The sequence below is a fragment of the Ischnura elegans genome, chromosome 12 (assembly GCF_921293095.1).
Source record: "Ischnura elegans chromosome 12, ioIscEleg1.1, whole genome shotgun sequence".
NCBI lineage: Eukaryota > Metazoa > Arthropoda > Insecta > Odonata > Coenagrionidae > Ischnura > Ischnura elegans.
The window spans coordinates 92,219,371-92,238,968 of NC_060257.1; the positions used below are offsets into that span (position 1 = coordinate 92,219,371).

Here is a 19,598-nt window from a genome sequence, read left to right on the forward strand (position 1 = left end):
ATCATTCGCCTTGACCGGGATTTGAACCCGGATCCCTCAATTTCTGGCGGATTACTTCAGCCAGTTAAGCTACGGCTCTGGCGCAATGCGCATGATTTGGACTGCTCGTGGCATCATATGCTCAGCAGTCCATACCACCATATCAGGTATAGTCCACAAATTTCCACAGAGGAGAAAGACACTTTGGTAGCTTAGCTAGCTAAAGCACTTGACCGGAAACCCAGGTTTGAATCCCGGTCAAGGCGGATGATTTTTTCTCTGTGGATTTTATGCACAATCCTAAGATTGGTTTGACGCAGCTCTCCATTCCTCTCTCTTCTATCCGCTTACCTTTTCATAGCGATGCATTCTGTCTCTTTAACATCCTTTATAACCCTTTGTCCTATGTAACTCATTCGGGGCCGTCCCTTGCCCCTCTACCCTTCCACCTTTCATTATGATATTATGAAAACTGCCTAAAATAATGTTTCAAGATATTTCTCAAGTGATTGAATCTTAAGCATATCTCGCTCATTGTGCATTTCAATACTGCGCTCTATAGCCCATGGTGCACAGTGCTGCAGTATGTTTGGGCAAGGGAGGGAGTTGGGCCAAAGGAAGAAGATGTGTGCCCATCCACCTTAGGGTTGTGTTTCTGCTATTATTTTTACCTTGGCAGACATCTTTGTGCCCAGTCCCTCCCTATTGCCTAAATATGTATGTACCATCCCCCTGACTTGTACTAGGGAAGCGCACATGAATATTTTGCAGAGCAAAATTTTCAAATTTGGTTTATGCAAATTTTTGGCTTTGGTTCTGTTTCTGGTCTTAAGATCAAGAACTGAAGAGCCATACAGACCCATCCCTTCCTTAAACATGTGACATACATACATATATCTTTTTGACTATGATAAATATGTAGGAAGTTCCTTGAAATAGTTTAACCATGGTCCTTAGAAATTAAGGGTCAAAACACTCGATTCAATTTACTCTTTGATGTGAAAGTGAAACTATTGTATTACAACTGAGTGCAGGTAGTCCCTTAGGAGTGAATGGCTTATAGCATTCCATACTTACAGACTCAGGGCCCCTCCTAATATTTTAATTTTTCAATTATTTATTTAATATTACCAACTTTTCTTTGGATTTTCCTTTCTAAAAATTTTCACTTGCTCAGTGATTCAACCCTGAGTGTAGTTAGGGTAGGCAAGGGTAGAGTTCACTCAGTTCTAAGCCACAGTCATTTGAATTATACTGTCAGTTGGTGAGGGGGTCTAGTTCCTCTCGCTGGGCCACCTGGCACTTCATGGATTTTTGTTTGGAGGTTTTAGAAGGCTTCACCCAGGATTTGACCCTTTGGTTGGTAGCCCAGGGCTCTCCACCCATTTGTCCTCCACGCTCCCTCTCAAAATTATGGCGGCCTGTTCTTTCTCTATTGTGATGTCAATTATCCCCTCCTAGTTTATATTCATTGTTCACATGGCTTATGGCCTGTCTCCATCGTTCCATAATTCCCTGCAAGCAAGCAAACTATGGATACATCTTAGGTAGCTTGGGTAAACTCTTCTCTGGAGTCCCACCAGGTTAAATTGTCCATATTAACCAACGTTTTGAGCTCCGACTCGAGGCTCATCCTCAGGGTTGCTGTATGTCGTTTTATTTGTTCACCGTTGCTAAGTCTCATTTTTACAACAACAGCATTGTTAGCAACCATAAACAAATGAAACGTCATTCAGCAGCCCTGAGGATGAGCCCCGAGTCGGAGCCTGTAACGTTGGCTAATATGGATAATTTAACTCAGTGGGAATCCCGAATTTGCCCATATTATTCATTGGGGAAGCATCAAATCATATTTAACTCAGGTAACTCTTCATTTATTTTTATCCTTGTCGTAAATTTCTCCCGTGTTAGGTACCTTAAGTACAATAATATTTTTGTTGATGATTTAAATAATTTTTTCTTTGCAATAATCATTGCTGATTAAACCAGTAGTTCAGTGCAGATTCATGCTGTGAGGAGGATCATAAATGAGTGGGAGGGTTGGGCTTAATTGCCGAGGAGTGGCACTGGGGTCTCGTTAAGGTGGGTCTCAGGCTGGGCCTGAATGCATCCAATAATTGCTACCTCAGCGGTCACTTCCCTTCCCCTGCAACAGCCATAGCCAACCTCCAGTCATTTGCATTGAAAAATGCGTGCCCACAGTACCCAACGTTTGGTCTTCTGCATATGAAAATGCTCCCACCTACGTTCAGTGCGAGAGGGTCAAGCTAGGCCAGCTGTTTCCAACTTTTTGACGGGTGACCAAAACTTTGTGATCTAGACGTGCATAGAAGGTGCTCAGAATTATGTAGGTGCCCCAATTTTCCTCTTGAGAAATCAAGGATGCCATTTTTGAAACGTTGACATTAATAATTTTTTTGGCATTTATTTGATATAAATTATTTCTGCCACATTATCTTTATACTATGCTACAGTTTTTGAGCAATTGGTCATTTATAAGGAATATTCTTGTATTAAATTTATTTGCATTTCCCTTTTGATGTATTGGAGATTAAGGGAAATGCGCTAATGGACTGTATAACTCTTTTTGGACTCTTGTGAACCATACTACCTATTAGGTGAAGCATAGGAATTGTTGCAATGGCATAATTTATTTGTGCTCAGTATAAAATGCTGCCTATTTGATTACATTGTCATTAATGAACTTCAAATCATGATTAAGTTGCTAAATTTTTGAGCCAATGAGCTATTTGTATGTACTTGTATTTGGAAAGAAAACTAGTATTGAGTGATGAATATTTTGAGATTGTGTTTGAATTGTTGTCATTGCCATAGTTTTGAGTTTAATAGTAATACATAGTAAGGTGTCTCATAGTCACCGGTGCCCCCCAGTTACGATCATTGTTATATATTTGGACAATACGTTTTTTTTTTAATACTCGTTCCCTGGATTGGTTGGTTTCAGCCAGATAGGATTCGAACCCATAGCCTTTGGTTTGCCAGGGGAGGATTTTCTCTTGCTGCCAATGAGTCCTGCCACCACTGAGATTTCTCTTAGTACAAGCTTACAATTCTTCACAGTCTTGAATTTTTGGAAAAAATATTAATTTTTCAAATTTTCTAATGGTGCTATTTGGTATTTGGGCCTAATCACAAAAACCTCTGTAATATCTTACTTAATATTCATTTCTGTTAACAGCCATTTTATGACCAAATGTTGGCTCTATCCATAATTACTACTAAGCCAACCTTCTAATATCTTCCATGTTGCTGTATATTGACTGATATTCATTAGGATGGTATGCAAAAAGTTGCATATTATGTATGTACATTCCACAATGAATGAGGCTATTTAGCCTAAGGAGATCACAGCAAAGGTTTTTGTAGTTTTTGTACTATTTAGTGGCTTATCTCAATCACGATATGACCTTTTACAGCCATCATTCATCCCATAATAATTTTTTTAATGCTTTTGAAATTGTTGAAATTCTCAGACTTCTCATGAAATCTATGGGTTAAGAAATGCCAACATTAAAGTTTGCATTGCCACAATTTTGCCCTCACTTCATCTTCTTCTGCCCTGAAAACGACAGTGGCAAAGTTAGTCACAAAAATGTCGGCATTTATAAACTCATTGACATGTTGTGAAGCTTAAGAGAACTTTACATGGTTACACTTAAGAGAACTCTACAGAAAGTTTACATGGTCTGCCAGGAAAGTATAAAATATACACATTAGAAGTTGTTTAATTTGAAAACAAATTCAACTAACTTATGATGTTAGTTATTTAGCTGGAGACAAATGTTTACTTTGGTTGGATTTTATTCTGCTTTATCCTTCTTACTCTGTACTTTTAGCACACCACATGTGATTCCTTGTTTCTACTTCTACTCATGAATTATAGTATGCGCCACTTTGGAAGTACATATACTTCATGTGTTGCTTACAGGTAGTTCATCATTTGAATCATATTTGTTTTACGGATTAATGATGTTTTAATTTTTGATTTTTTCATATTTCAAGCAATAATTTATTTCCTAACTTGTCTCAGACAAAAGCACTTTTACTTTAGATCGTATATTTCTAAACCAATCTAATAATTCATTGAATATGTTACAGGTCATGGAAATAGTATATGAGAAACAAAAACCTCAAACTTATTTTAAAATTCCCTTGATTTTTCCTCTTATTGGCCTTCAGGCATAAAATTACTATGCATTTAAGATAAGTCTGCCATATCGAGCCCATCTCCATTTATCGGTAAAACATGGACACTGAGTGATTATCCCTCACTCTCCTTTTGAATTTCTACTTGGAGGTTACACAAAGTCTAACCAATTGTTACTATTTGTGAAATCATTCCAAGTTTGCATTCACTCTAACATTTTTGATATAAAAATGAATGCATAGCCTTTTATGTGATTTTAGTGTAAAACATATGATGTAATGTAGAGGTATTACTGCAGAGAATTCTCTGTGACTTTTAAGTGAGGTATGTACTGCCTAAAATTTATGTTTGAAACTGAGACCATAGTGCAGCAATTATTGGTGCTTAATGTTAATGCAATTAATGATCCATACTACCAAATGATGTAGTTGGAATTAGGAAATGAAAACTTAAACAATCCTTGCTGTCATTATTAAGCACAATATTTTGTGTTGGTGACCTCTGTTAATCATTTTGTTTTGATAATGTACATGGTTTTATCATGTATAAATGTATGTTTTCAGTGCTGTGATTACAGTTTTTCTGCAAAAATTTGTGTATCATCTGCATTTGTGATGTTTTGCCACTTTTTTTAAAGAACCACATTGCATACTTTGAATGCAATGAGCATTATTTATTCCACCTTGAAGCTGATATTTATTAATTACAGTGATAGCCAAGGTTGTGGAAATGTGTAATGCATTTATTGATATTAAAGTTTGTTGTAAAATTAGACCTTGATGTTGGAAAAAAATTGTTAGCCATTTAGTTCAAATAAAGACTTAATGAGGAAGTATACCTTCTATTTCTTACAAAACAAAGAAATGAATCTTCACGAAAAGCTCATTGTGTGTGCCTTACATTTTTTGTGTCGACTTTGCCATCATGATCTTCCAAAACAGAAGAATGGAAATATATGTACTCTTACAAATGTATAGGTATGTACATATTATGGGATTGGTTTTGAGTGATTTGCTAAGTTATGGCTATGTTCAAGAGAAGCTTCATTTTACTTGAGTATTTAAAATGAAAGATTTTATGTTCATAATGTACCTACTTGTTAACATCAGGATACCCTGTGGTAGGGCTATCTCTATTTATTGGTGCATTGTCAGAAAATCAGCTACAGTTGCAACCCATAAGTGTCAATTGTGAGGCATTTGTGATGACTGGGATCAACTGATTTCATTGAATTTTTATATATGTAGATGTATTTGATGGGATTTGATTAGCCTTGCTATCTAAGCTGCATCTCTACTTCAGACTACTCTTGTGAAGTTTTCTATATTGTTCCTGAAATGTGCCAACTTGATTTGTGAAGTGTTTCTTTTAGTTTCCATTACTAAACCTGTTGTCTACTTACTGGGAATGCATTTAGATGCAGTAATTCCATCTGGGGGGTCTCTCTACATAACCAGTTTTAGGCTCAAATTTAGATGTCTTCACAGATATAGCCAAGTATTTGCACTGTTTGGAAGTCCAATAATTGACCACCTTATGGATTTCAGCAGTGGCTTGCAGAAAGGGACCACTTCCACAGGAATGGTTCATTTCCATCATGGTTTATTATTATTATGATTATGGTTTATTTTCATTTTTTTCGTGTCATTGTTGTTTCTTCGAGCAGTGAATGACTCATAGAATGATTCCTTTGAAGATCCAACAGCTCTCCCAATGTGAAATTAGTCATTTGGAAATGCATTTTAACCCCCAGCAGAGGATTGCTGGTTAAAATATAATCAGGTTTCTGACTGGTTTTGACCTTCAAAATGAAATCTTTATTTTTGTGTGGTACATTTTTGCTCTGCGTATTCCTGGGCTGATCACCAGGCCTCCATAAAAGATTCCATCCTCCATTTGTAAGATGTTCAAAATGTACTTGATTTCTTATGTGACAAGTGACGGACTAACATCACAAACAACCATAAGTGAATCAATAACTCGGTAGTACTCCAGCAGCTTTTTCATGATGCTTCCCATAACATGGTTGCTAGCATACTTCTGTATAATTGGGGACAATAAACTGGTCAAGTTATATGAATCAAAGGAAAATTTCTGCTAAAGAAGAGAAGCATGTATCCATGTATTAAATCCAAAGATTACTCTGAATAGCAACATGAAAAAAGGTTGATTATAATAAAAAAAAACTAAGCTCATTTTCAAAACAACAATAAATACTAATGCCAAAGCAACACTTAATGGTAAACAAAACAATAGCAAAAAATATCAATTTTTTAAAAACATAAGCATGGAGCTGTCATGAGGGAACTGCATATTTGTGTTCAGAGAAGAATTTCAAAGCTGAAACTAGAAATCCCTAGTCAAGAAAACTGCTTTTTTTATTAAATCCACTGAGGTGAGAGTTTTTATTCTTATACATATTGCTGTTGCATACTCCTGTCTCTGATTTCAATGATAATCATATACATATACAGTGTGCTTGATCATAAAACTGATTTCTCATTTTCTTTGACATTTTTACCCATTATGTCAATTTGTTCAAAAACAAAATTTTAACATGTTGGCCTTCATTGTAACAATTTATACAGTCAAGGAAGTGAGCAAGTGAGATTCATCTTCTTAGTTTTAAAAAATTAGCTGTGAAATTTTTTTTATATTTTACTCGTCACATCTTTATGCTTTTCTGTCAGATTAACATTGATAGCAATCCTGATGATATTTCTTTTGGCTATGCTTTTGTGACCCATACATAAGATAATGTAATTTTCTGTACGTGTAAGAAACACAATCAGAATGAGACATGATCGAGTTTTTATGAGCAAAAGGAGAATCTTCATATTTCCATGCTTAATATAGTACCTAACCAAAATCTTCAAACAAAAGTTAGTGTCCACTCTACACAGGGGCTCCCATTGACATGGCTGAAGGGGGCTGGAGAATGGCCTTAGTGCCAATAGTTTCGATACTTTCATTTTAACATTTCTTGGTTACAATTTCATTTGCAACGGAGACCATAAAGTTGACATTGAGAAGGACAAGGAGTATTTTGTGTGTGTGGCATCATACCTAGATGTGTATGTGAATGTATCACCAGAATTGTTTGGCTCTTCTGATGATAGTGACTTTTGATTCCAATTTCAGTGATGATGATAGATGCTAGAGAACTTTTGGTTTTGTTTATATTGGGTCAAATATGAATGACAGTAAAAAAAAAATTAGAAATGTGTATAACATATTCTGTTCCTGTCAGATCTCTGGAATAAAAAATTTGTGTTTGTGTAATTATGTAACACCAGACAATTTATTTGACTAATTTTTGGGGAAAAATTGTTCTTATTTTTGGATAAGTAGCACGTCATCAATCAGTGGGGGATGTATGGAGGGGAGGCTGAGGGGCTATAGCCCCCATTAGGGTCAAATCACACGCTAGATAAAATCGCAATATTTAGAGGTTGCCACTTCGTACAAAAATATTTAGTTAAATTATCCAATATAATCACTACTTTAACTAATTGAAATACAAATTAGCTCTAAAATTATGGACCATTTTACATGCTTTTTTTACAATCCATAGAGGGTCTAGGGGGCGCTAAAGCCCCATCCCCCTTAGGTGTCCGATTTACAGTACAAAGAATGGTGATTTTGTTTGGACCCCTACAACTGCTGGGAGATTACCCCCCCGTCCCAATTCTGGATCCACCACTGTCATCAGCAGGCCCGTGTGCTGGGCCACCAGGACGATCCTGGTGCACCCTCCAGCCTGGAAATCTTTGGCGCCCTCCTGTTCTGAAACTGACAAATTTTTCTGTCAGGATATCAACGCTGTTCAGTTAGTTAACTTGATTTCAATGATGTTTCATTTAACAGCATAGTTAGCAAATTGCATAAAATTATTATTAAAATTAAACTGCAATATTTCCACTAACATTACGCAAGGCATGATATTATGACACTACGTGTTTCGTTGTTTCAAACAGCATTAGCAAGTGTTTGATTATCGAGTGTTGCTTGTAAACAGCCAATCAAATCAAATAACTGGCTAAAATGGGGTAAACTTTTTGGGATTCCCACTGTGTTAAATTATCCATATTCGCCAACATTTCATGCTCCCAATCCGGGCTCATCCTCAGAGCAATTATAGCAGTAGCAGTCAATATAGAGTAGATACCCGGGAAAGCATCAAATAATACTTCAAATGACTAAAATTATTGTCGCATGGGGCCGTAGCGAGCATTTGAAGATCAAATGGGTTCATATAATCTATCCCCCTCCACCGAACTTTTCTTCTATCTACAACTTGCAACTGAGTATATACGCATATTCGTATAATTTTCTTCATTATTATCGGTTTTAATTCTAACATTTAATTTCGTTTAAATTGTATTAGGAGCAATTATCGAGAGCAAGAAATGCTTCGTCAGCAGACGAAGTTTTATACCTGATCGCACAACAAGGTCGAAGAATCTGCTCAATTGAACGTCGCGCCAAATGGCGCTCGCTGTGTTTCATGCCATCTACGTATCGTTAATGTAGCTCGTAGTTGTCCCTGTGGCATAAGTGTAATAAGTAGTTAGCTGTATATATTTTTATTGAACTAGATGGTATGAAGTTTGTTCATTTTGAATAGTGTGCTGTGTTTGTGAGAAATGTCATTTGCTGTTAACGTTTGTCATCATGTAAGATTGTACTTTTTTGCACGTGTGTAAGTGACCAAGTAATGCATGTAACATTGGTCCTCCTTGTCTCTTAGATTAAGTCCACGAACGACATGTCGATTAAAAGCTTGGCAAGATTAACCAAGACGACCAGGAACTTGGAAAAACCAAGGCCCTTGAAACTCAGTAATATCAACCGACATTCTACATTTGACGGGTCTTCTGTCAGACTTAACTCAGGTAAGAGGTCATGGTTTAAATCATATTTAATCTCACCTTATGTATTTGTCATGCCGTAATTTTATTTTCAGTGGAGGAAATCATGCATCTCATTGATTGTGTGGCGGCGAGCATATCCAACGGTAACTTGGATGTAGCAATGCAAGGAAATGTTATTAACATGTGTAATAACCTCAAGGCTTATGGTCAGCAGTTAGAAACCATTTATAAAGGTAAAGATTATTTTACCATCTCCATGGTGCTATTTGTTTTGTGCGATTTTGTATGTTACATTGTCAGGCACACTGGGGCACACTAAGGTATGATTTTTGAGTTAAAATTTTTATGAAGTTTCTGTACTATGGAAACCTATGCATATGTTGAGAAAAGTTTCATTTATTCACTGAGGTTATGGTGGTAACTACAACTGGATTCCATTTGTTGAAATATTTTTTTTTGCCATTTAAATCACTTTCGAATATTTCATGTACCACTTTCAATGTATTGATCTACTTCATAAATTAGTCTAGTAAATTTGCCACTACCTTGTTAGAAACCCGTTTCAATGCCATTTTTTTCGCCCAATGTGGTAGTGGGTACTTAGTTACGTAGATTTGCCTTGTACCTTACTCTTCATTTGCTAGGGTGTGATAGTTAAAGAGCCCCTTATAGGAGAGTAATTTGTTAGTGTGTGTTATTTAGCATGAAAATTGCACAATATTTTTTACTCCTAGCTATTTTAATCGGAATCAATATCCTATTACCAAGTCGAGAATAAACATTCATATTCATTGCATTCAACACTGTTACTAATGATTTCAGTCCGTAGCTTTCATGCTTAAAGCTTCTCACTCTATCTCTCCATGGACTACTCAGCAAGTCTGTTGCTATTTTTTATTATTTAGATCAGCTGGACCGTGCTTTTGTGACATTTCGCAACGGCTGTCGGGAAGAACAATTGGATATTTTGTCAAGACTTCATCTTTTAGAGATAATTGAATTGAGAGCAATGCAATGGCAAAGCAAGGACACGGACACTTATTACAAACAGAAACTCTATCAGCTAGAGGTGAGTTTTGATACGTAAGAATTCTGTATATGATTAGAGATCTATTGTTACTTGTTTCTTCTAAGAGTAAAAGTTATGTTTCAACAAATGTGGTGTTACACTCATTGTACCACGTCCTATCTTTTTGACATATTCTCCTTGAACTTGGTGAATGCTTAGCTCTATTTAAGTGTTCCTTCATAATATTATACTTTCACTCATTGCTCTTATGATTTGGTACAAGCATCTTAAGTTGAAATTATTAGTCAATGTCCTCATGCTATTGTCAATGTGCATCAGCTTGCATTGTAATCCAAAATTCATTGGCTCGTGTACTGTGGGTGAAAAAAGTACCTCCAAAAGTGAAGTGGAGCCTCTTCTGCTCCTAAATGAATCTTGACTATCTCTATTGCTGTATGCTATCCTAAGGTCACAAATGTGAAAATCGAAATACAAGCACTGTTGGATGGATTGTTGTTCCAAAGGTTTGACCCAATTTTTGCATTGTGCAACTTAGAAGCGGGCAAATGGGCTTGGAAATAAGCACTCATACAGCACAAACTGTTTTAATTGCTTGTTTATTCCATTTTACATCAGGATATTCACGTTTTTAAATGGTGTTCTAGTCCGCCACATTTGGTAAAAGACAGCTTTTTGAAAGATTTAGTTTGGGTGTAGGTACGGTTTTCAAAATGTATCTTTCCATTTCCTGCTAGTTTCAATGCGTTTTGTACAGTTTTTAAAACGTTTTTCTTCTGAGGGAAAAAGTTAGTAGCAGCGTTGAAATCACTTTTAATACTGGAATGAAACGTTTTTTTCTCATGCTAATTAATGGATACACTTCATTTTTTTCATTTAGGGCAATTTATTATAACCCACGGATATATTTACCAACCATCACAAACAATAGGGTAGTTTCCTTCATCAAAGAAATTGAAAGGAATTGATTGCGATTCGTTACCCACCATTAGTGTATTCATAATATGATAAATTATTTGGTTTTAGAAATCCCAGTTTAGACGAATGACAATGGTCAATTTTGACTGCATTTGAAAAAGGAAGCTTATGAACACAGAGCAAATAATTTACTACACCAGTGAAAAATTTACTGTAGTGATGATTTCATGAACGATAGAAAATTGATGAAATGGAATCAAAACTACATTACTTTAAAAAAATCATGTAAAGACATAAGAAAACCAGAGTAAATTATTTTGGTATTCCGAAAGCAGATAGCTAAAATTAAATGAAAACAATTTTCTCGCAGAAATAGCAAATCTTATTGAGGTAAAAGGGTGGCAAATGGAAATAAACGGTACCACTAATAATTGCACATCAAAACAATCCAGGAAAAAAGGTTGACAGAAATGATTGTCCACTTATGTAGCATTAATTATTTTGACCTGTTTGAAAAATTCACAAATACAGAGTGCGGCAGCGTAATTTCTAGAGATGTGCAAATAGTATCCACGAATACTCGAATACGATATACGAATACGAGTATTCGATATAAAAAACTCTAAGTCGTTTTGTGCATGTAGCGCCGTTTTAGGCAAGTTGACAAACTACATCAAATTCGCGGATTAGAGCGGTGAAAAGAGTTTGACGTGGGGAACCGAAAATGATTTGTTGAAAAAATCCGAAAAGCCCTGGTTTTACCCACCAGGAGAACCTCAGTGCCGTGGGATAGCAACCTTAGGGCATTTCCCACGATCTGCTATCCCCCTCCATTCAGCACTCGCCTCACCCACTCTGACGCTCTCCTCTTCTCCGAAATCTAACAAAAGGTCCCAGCTCGTGCAGGGTTCGTATTATGAAGACCTTAGCTTCGAAAAAAATATCAAGTTACATGAGAACAATAAAAACGTGTTTCAAGCCCTCCCCCATTTTCTCACCCACTGACCTTTTTCTGGCTACCTGCTTCAAAGTTCCCAGTTTCTGTAGGTCAACTGCTGCATGAATCACCTATTAGCCCAAAAGGTGTCAAACAATGACTTTCGGCAATTGATATTACACCTTTATTGGATTGAAATATTAGTAATGTGCGTGTAATTTAAAAAAGAATAAGACCAAATGCGACGCATTTCTGACTTTATTTAAGCATTTTACGCAAGGAAATAAATGTCAAAATGCGACGGAGAATTAGCTTTCTGGCAAGACTCGATATGAGCAGCAGAGCTTCTCGGAAGTTGATGCGGTATTTTTTTCCGAAAACATATATCAAGTTACAATTTATGAGTTACAAGAATTTACAAGTTAAATCTCTATTGTTTCATTCACAGACGAAGGGATATTTTCTCAGAATATTTGGTTTCTCCCTGCTAGCAATTCGAATTCATCTTCTTATCTCGTGAGAACTTCCTAAGATGGACTGAAAATAATGGAAGAAAATCCGGTGGAAATGCGTGTGTATTTTGCAAAACGCCTCAGATTGTCCTCTAGCACTTGACAGCAGGAGTGGGGGTAAAGCGAGCTACCTGTTGAAAATAAGAAGTTGGATGAAGCCGAGTATCAGATGGGCGTGCTGCTGAAATGGCGTTTGGTAGATAAGAATGTATACATCAGACAGAAATCCATCGTAGCAGTGTAAATGCTGAGATGGCATGCAATCATTTTTCACGAGGTGGTGTATCCCCTTAGAATATTTGAAAGAGATTGCATCAACTATATGCCCAATTGTTTCCATAAAATTAAAATATTCCATTAATCAGCTAAATTCCTGTTCGAATCCTTTAAAGGAAATCAAAATTACTCCCCAAAAGCTTGTGTTTCCTGCTGCATAGGCAACCGAGTCAAACATTCCTGCATTCATCGTTTAGTATTCGAGTTAGATAAATCTGCTATCCGACCCATCTCTAGTAATTTCCTATTTTCAAAATTTATTAAATCCCATTGTATCAATCAGAAACTCTTTGTTTTTTATAATGAAGGCACATGTCTAAAGCTATGTTTCACACAATTCTGAAGACCAAACCAGGTAGGTGATATCCCCCATTCTCAAGACAATGAGTAAACCATTTTCTGGCATTCGTCATGGCCGTTACCAGCATAACAGGGGGTATGCTGGCTAATTCATCCTGAATGTTGGTATTCAAAGCTTGAAGGGAAGGGCGGATCGGAAAAATCAATTTTTTTCAAATCTGGCCGCTTGAAAAAAAGTTGTGGGACTGATAAAAAATAAGGCCTGAAAATTTTGAGACCTCAAGGTGAACCCCTGACCCTTGTTCAAATGCAATTTAGGGGGGGAGGGTCAAAATTCGAAAAATTTAATACAAAATGGCCTTCAATGCTCTTGAAGTGTGAGCCAACTGAATGATGCATGACGGTGATTGAATTTTGCAGAAGCAACACTTTATAGTCACACTTCTCAAACGAGGCCTCTGGTGCTCCGCTACGACATCAATCAACTGAATGGCGCCCATTTTAGAAAAGGAAGTTATATCGCCACACCCTGTATTTCTCGTATATTTGTTAGCAAGTTCCACTTGCAAATGGACAACTCTGGCCGGATCAAATCATGGACCAAGAGGTGCAGGTTACTAAGCTGAGAGAGTGATCCTACAAAAAACGGTGCTGGGGTGATTATGGGAGGGTATTCAAAAAACCGTGCAAAGATCAATATCCAAGAGTGTAGTCAGATGAACGTTGCCGAGGTCTAAGACTGAGAAAACAGGGAATGCCAAACTGCAGTCATTAGAACTTCCACGAGGCACTCAGATACTCTGGTTTTCTGGAAGTGTAGGAATTTTTCAAATAGACAGAAGACGGCGATGATTGTCGAGTGAGATGCATGCACTGCACTGCCAACAGAAGCATCCCGAAGTATCCTTGAGAGCTGCAGCGGCAAAGTTATGTGAAGATTTTATTGCTGGAACGAATAATCCACCATTCTTGGATTATGGCAAAAAAGCAGAATTACTTTATCACGTAATAATTTGGAAAGTTCATAGTAAATACAGATAGGATGGAGCATTAAGAAGAAATAAACTTTAGTTACATTGGGACCAATTACCCAAAACCATACCCAGTAAGCTGAGAATTTATTGAACCATATGGTCAATTAATATATAAATAAATAGTCACACTTATGCCTTTTGCTGCACTAAAATTGGTTGCCTATTTGGATGAATGAGTTTTTAAACTAGGGTGTCTTGCTTTTGTTTACATGCAGTTAGTGATGTATTTTGAATGGTTTGGTTGTGTGCTGTGTTTTTGTGTGCAGGCAGGGCAGAATGAGGCAGCCCAGGGAACAACTAGTGGAGGTGTGACGCCCACCACGCCAAACCCAGCATCAACCACTCCATCGTCTGTGAGCACCATCAGTGCTGCCAGTCCGACTCAGACGATGCTGGGCCAAGGAGAGGTGGTCAAATCGTCAGGGAAATATTCCAACCCAACCAAAATCCCAAATAAGAATTACTTCAGGGATGAAGTAGTGATTCGTAATTCAGATTCCGGAAAAGGTAATTTATTTTCTCTTAGGTTGATCGTTCTTTTAATTATTTTGGTTTATCATGCTTTAAATTGAACTTATGTTCTACATGACTATTGAATAAGACCTATTTTGCAGTTCAGTTATTGCTTGAATCACTCTAAAAAGATAATTTTGCATCTATTTTTATTGTTTAAATATTTACTGGATAGTCTGGCCTTGAATAAAAATGGCATTGTTATAAAATGTGTGCATGTATAGAAACTGTTGATACTAAGAGCCTCGAGGATAAATGAATTGTGTATTGAAATGGGTCAGTTTGATTCAACTGTTATGGTTCTACCTGTGCTTGAACTTATGGAACAGTAGCACTAACGCCGTGGGATTCTTATATTTTACCTTACAGAAAAAAATCTCTGTAAAGCAGACATGTTTTAGGAACGTTGGGGGCATTCATTGATTACGTGATTAGATGATTTTGGCAATTTTTGGACCTCCCCTCTCCCTTAGTGAGATTTGGCTTGACCCTATCCCCCACCATCTAATCTCACCTGAGATTGTTCAAATGTGTATTTTCAGAGTAAATGTGTTAATGTATGCTACAATGAGTTGGATTTATAAAAAAAAGAACATGTTTAATTATTTTTTTAAGATTAGTTGCGACTAGTATTTAAGATAACTAAGATCGCAATTTTGCCCTGTTTCTTGCAGAAAAAAATTGTGTGAAACTTGCCAGGTCCCCCTTTCTCCCCCACGTGAGATTCTGCTTGACCCCTCTCCCTAAACATAATTAATGGATACCCCTTACATGTGTATCACTCATTCACTTAGAGATTCAATCTTGAGGTTGATTTCGATGGTTGATGGTAGAGTTCACTCAAGACTAAGCCACAGTTATGTGAAATTCACTCATTCAGGTAAGGGGATTAAGTTCTTTTTCCTGGGCCACCTTGTACTTTTAGGATTTTTATGACAGGGTGTGTGAAGGCTTCACCCGGGATTTGGAGACCCTTGTATCGGTATACAAGAGCTCTCCCCCCCACCTCCCACCTGTATATGATTCTTCTAATCTTGTTCCCTTTCATTTCAGCATAAAGAATTTTTTCAATATCTGTTTGAGTGTTTGTTATTTTAATTATGTTTGATGTATGTATTCATTTTAAAGCACATTTGTTTCAATTTGTGCACCATTGATCTGAGAATGACCTCAATTTCATCATTTAGTTAAGGTTTTTTTTTGTCTAAGATGAGGCATCATCCTAAACATCTAAATAGGCATGTTGCTTTTTGGAGTGTACACCCACCGAACCACATCCAACTATGACTGCCTCATGTGCAACTTGGTGGGATGTGACTGTTTGATGTGGTGTCTGAAATATGCTTTCTGCCATCGCACAGCGTTATGATGCATCTCAACAATCCCAGATACATGGTCATGTTGCTACTTATTGTAGCCACATGATGTGTGGCTTTTGGAAGTGCCAAAAATTGTTTTGTGACATTTCATTTTCAAATTATTCACAACTATGCAAATTAAGGCTAATGCAATCTTATTCCTCGGTGAAATAGAGCTGATGCGAAAGAAAAGCCGTAAGTAAAGATGAAAATAGGAAGTGCTTCTTGTTTCATCTTCTGATATAACAAGTACCTGATATTACTTTCAATTTTGTGTGAATTATCAGCACTTGTTAAACCGAGCTTAAATTGTAGCTACATTGTAGATATGTGTAATTATGTTTTTTTTATCCTTATAGCAGAGCTTTTTTTCCTATTATTAGAAGTGTTAGAAGATTGGTTGCTCTGATCATGGTGTCATTCTTTGATCTTTTGTCATGTCAATGATATTACAGTAAAACCTCACCTTAACGAACTCCCGCTAAACGAAGAACTCCGTTCAACGAACAAATGCTATTGGTCCGGCCAATTGCCTATGTAAACACATTAGTGAAAAACCCCGATGAACGAACTCCTCTTTTACGAAAACTCCCGATCAACGAAATGAAATTTCGGCGCGATCGAGTGAAATTCACCTCCTAATAACCAATTTTTCCGGTTAAATTTTTATTTTCATATGAATAATTTAATATTCGTAGCGTTGGAGGGCAAATCAGAGACTTCCCCTGAATAAGCCAATCAGAATCGTCATTATTAACCGTAACCATAGCCTTCCGTCGTGTGTTTCCGCCGACCCCAACTCGCGGCGAATTGCGAAAAATGTTAATGCTGACTTTCGTAAATAACTCTATGTCCCAATATTTACACGCTCAAAGATATGATATCTAGAGCTATGTACTTCGATCGCATTCTTTTGACGGTTGTTTAAGATACTTTACAGAATTACAAAGCGTAAATTCCGAGAAGCATTTTTTTTCACTCGCCGCCATCTTGGATAACTTCTTTAAAATTTAACTAAATTACGGAAGATACAATGTGCGCGCGCTAGAAGATGAAAGCCAAAATTTGCATCTCTTAACTATCTTTAATATATGACTCAGTAGTTACTCTTGTTTCATTCACATTGTTTATTTCAACATCATCTAAAAAATAGGAGAAACTTTTGCATTTGCCGCAATCTTGGATAAAAAATATTCGCACTTAAGACACGAAAGCCAACATTTCCCATTGATCTAGACGTTACTTGAATTGAGTGCTTTATACTAAAGGTCAGTCTCTGTCTGTCGGCGATTGTAGCGATGTCCTAACGTGATGTGAAGCGGTGTTGATTTTCTCCTGAGAAAAAGGTTTGCGACGCCCGTCAATTGTTGCATGAAGAAGACGACACAGTCTAAACATGCCATATTTAGACTGGGCCAATGGTGATGCCTCACCCCTGTGGTAGCAGCAAAAATCCATGAATGACAGCGGGATTAATTCAGCGGTGGTTGGCGGGAGTTGATGCACTCATGGGGAAAGTAGATTTCTTCCTCGATCGCTGCACGGGCCCAAACATAGGACTAACAATAAAAAATGTGCGTGTTATTTTCTTCCCCCCAACTGCAATAGCTAAGTTGCGACCTCTCGACCGAGGGGTCATTTCTGCGGCATTACCGTCGGATTTTAGTGGAGTTTTTGGTTTGTCGAATGGATGTAAGGGATCGGCGAAATTGATGAGGACCATTTTGCAGGTAATGCAAGGGCTTTGCAAAGCTTGGAAGCGTGTCGCACCTGCCACCATATTTAGTTATTTTGCAAAAACCGGGTTTGCAGTCAACAGCATCATTATCGTGACTTATTTTACTTCAAGAACTCCTGCATGAGGCCTTCCAAGCTGTTTTCTTATCGGGAGTTGTCAATCCGGTTTGCAGTCAACTGCGACCACGCGATGGAGAGTGATGACGAAAGCCGTGAATCCTGGCAGGGTCTCTCAAAAGTCATGAATATTGAAGGGTCGTTTGATGAGTTCACTAGAATAGACTCAAATTTCGTAATCCGCGAAGCCAGCGAACTGAGGGTTGCAGAATATAATTTCTCGAAAACTCATTTTTCAAAATCGTGACGTATTTTACTTCGAGAACTCCTGCATAGGGCCTTTCAAGATGTTTTCTTATCGGCAGTTGTCTATCCGGAATGCGATGGAAATGATGCTAGTACAATGAATTATTTACGAAGCCCGCGACCGCAAATATTGCTATGGAGTATTCTGGATTCGACTACTATAAAGAAATGCTGCCACCCACTGAGCTTTAATGGGTCGACGAAAGTCGCACTCGCGCCGTTATGGTAGAGCGATCTTAATTTCATGATGAAGCTATAATTGGCGCTGTTACTTTAACTTTATATTAGTAATGGTCAAATCTATCGAATTCTTAATTTTTCAGTGTAAACTTCGCGAATACATGTACTCTATTTCAAATATTGAGAATAAAGGGATGGCCTCGCACTCACCGCTACGTTGCATACATTTTTGAAAACCGATGAAAAAGCACGCGAAACGATTGAATAATACGAACTGAGGCTTCCTAAATGTGGTCTATTGCCCGCGATTTGCATTGCAGCTGAAAAAATAAGCACTGTTTTGAAGTATGCGAAGGTAGAATGAAGATAACGCATGCAGACTTGCTTCAATTTCCGAGCCCCTAGAATGATGCAACGTGCGCATCACCTCCGGGGAACGAACTCCCGATCAACGAAACGGCAAAATTTCGGTCCCTTGAGTTTCGTTTAAGAGAGGTTTTACTGTATATGGTTATAATTAGATACATGGATGAGTTGTCAATCCTCGGGTAAGTTTAATAAAGTTTTCTGTTGTGTGCCACACAGTGATGGGAATCAAGGGACGAAGGGTTCACATGATTGAAGAGCTGAGTGAGACCATCATTTCATTCCAGCGAGGTATGAGAGCAGAGGGAGGGAAGCACTCTCTCTCTCTGCGTGTTTGCGCATTGTGTCAATAACCTCAAGTGTCTGGCCCCAACTGATGAAAGACTCTAACATGATGTGTTTCTTGTGTCTGCATGGGTCTCTATTTCCACTAGACCTGTTGTATCTCATCTGTTCTTCAATTATGCTTTTCAATCATTCTTAGCATGATGTTTGTGGTGAGTGATAACAAAACTTAATCATTCCAATGGTTTGGCGATTAAATAGCATTAGGATTGGTAATGAGCACTGATTCCATTGCAATATTCCCTTTGCATGTAAGGAAAGGGTATACATCTACAGAGTAGTTTTGGCCCCACATCTGCTTTGTGTTTTGCTTTGATGAAATTGTACTTCATTGACTGAGAACCCTGCGACCTAATCTTTGTAATTTACCTACATCCTAAGTGCATAATGCATCAAGTGATAACAATAGCATGCTCTTGAGATTTGTCATAATCATTAAAATAATTGCATTAATTTACCGTATTCTGTTACCAATTTTGTTGAAAAAAGTGTTAAAACTAAATTGTTATACTAGGAAACTAATTAATGGCCACATTAAGATAGTTAACGTCCTCTATGCCAAACCTGGAACTCTGGTTTTAATTACACAGTGGAACCCCGATTTATCGTTTGCTGCTCCTGGTCCCAAATTAAGTTCCATAAAGACAAAGTAATTTTTTCCCGCATCTATCGTTCCCCGAAGTATTGTTTACCCGCATTTATCGTTTGAAG

General features: G+C 37.4%; 1 protein-coding gene and 1 long non-coding RNA gene across 12 annotated transcripts in view; one reads left to right on the forward strand and one right to left on the reverse strand.

The window, feature by feature from the left end:
- The first annotated feature begins 6,450 nt into the window (after window positions 1-6,450).
- LOC124169307 (eukaryotic translation initiation factor 4E-binding protein Mextli) overlaps window positions 6,451-19,598 on the forward strand; it is an 80,961-nt gene continuing 67,813 nt past the window's right edge. Inside the window, exons 1-6 of one of the 11 annotated variants that reach the window (XM_046547882.1) lie at window positions 6,451-6,542; window positions 8,898-9,042; window positions 9,114-9,254; window positions 9,927-10,090; window positions 14,292-14,532; window positions 18,762-18,833. In XM_046547882.1, coding sequence (XP_046403838.1) covers window positions 8,916-9,042; window positions 9,114-9,254; window positions 9,927-10,090; window positions 14,292-14,532; window positions 18,762-18,833 — 745 coding nt within the window. In that variant the 5' untranslated portion in view covers window positions 6,451-6,542; window positions 8,898-8,915. Of the gene's footprint in view, window positions 6,543-8,621; window positions 8,824-8,897; window positions 9,043-9,113; window positions 9,255-9,286; window positions 9,342-9,420; window positions 9,439-9,926; window positions 10,091-14,291; window positions 14,533-18,761; window positions 18,834-19,598 lie in introns of those variants that run through there. The other 10 variants (XM_046547881.1, XM_046547879.1, XM_046547887.1 and 7 more) reach the window with 10 other exon arrangements.
- LOC124169308 lies at window positions 6,537-9,167 on the reverse strand. Its single transcript, XR_006867084.1, has 2 exons — window positions 9,079-9,167; window positions 6,537-7,939 (listed from the first exon to the last, which is right to left on the reverse strand). It is a non-coding gene; the product is annotated as an uncharacterized LOC124169308 (long non-coding RNA).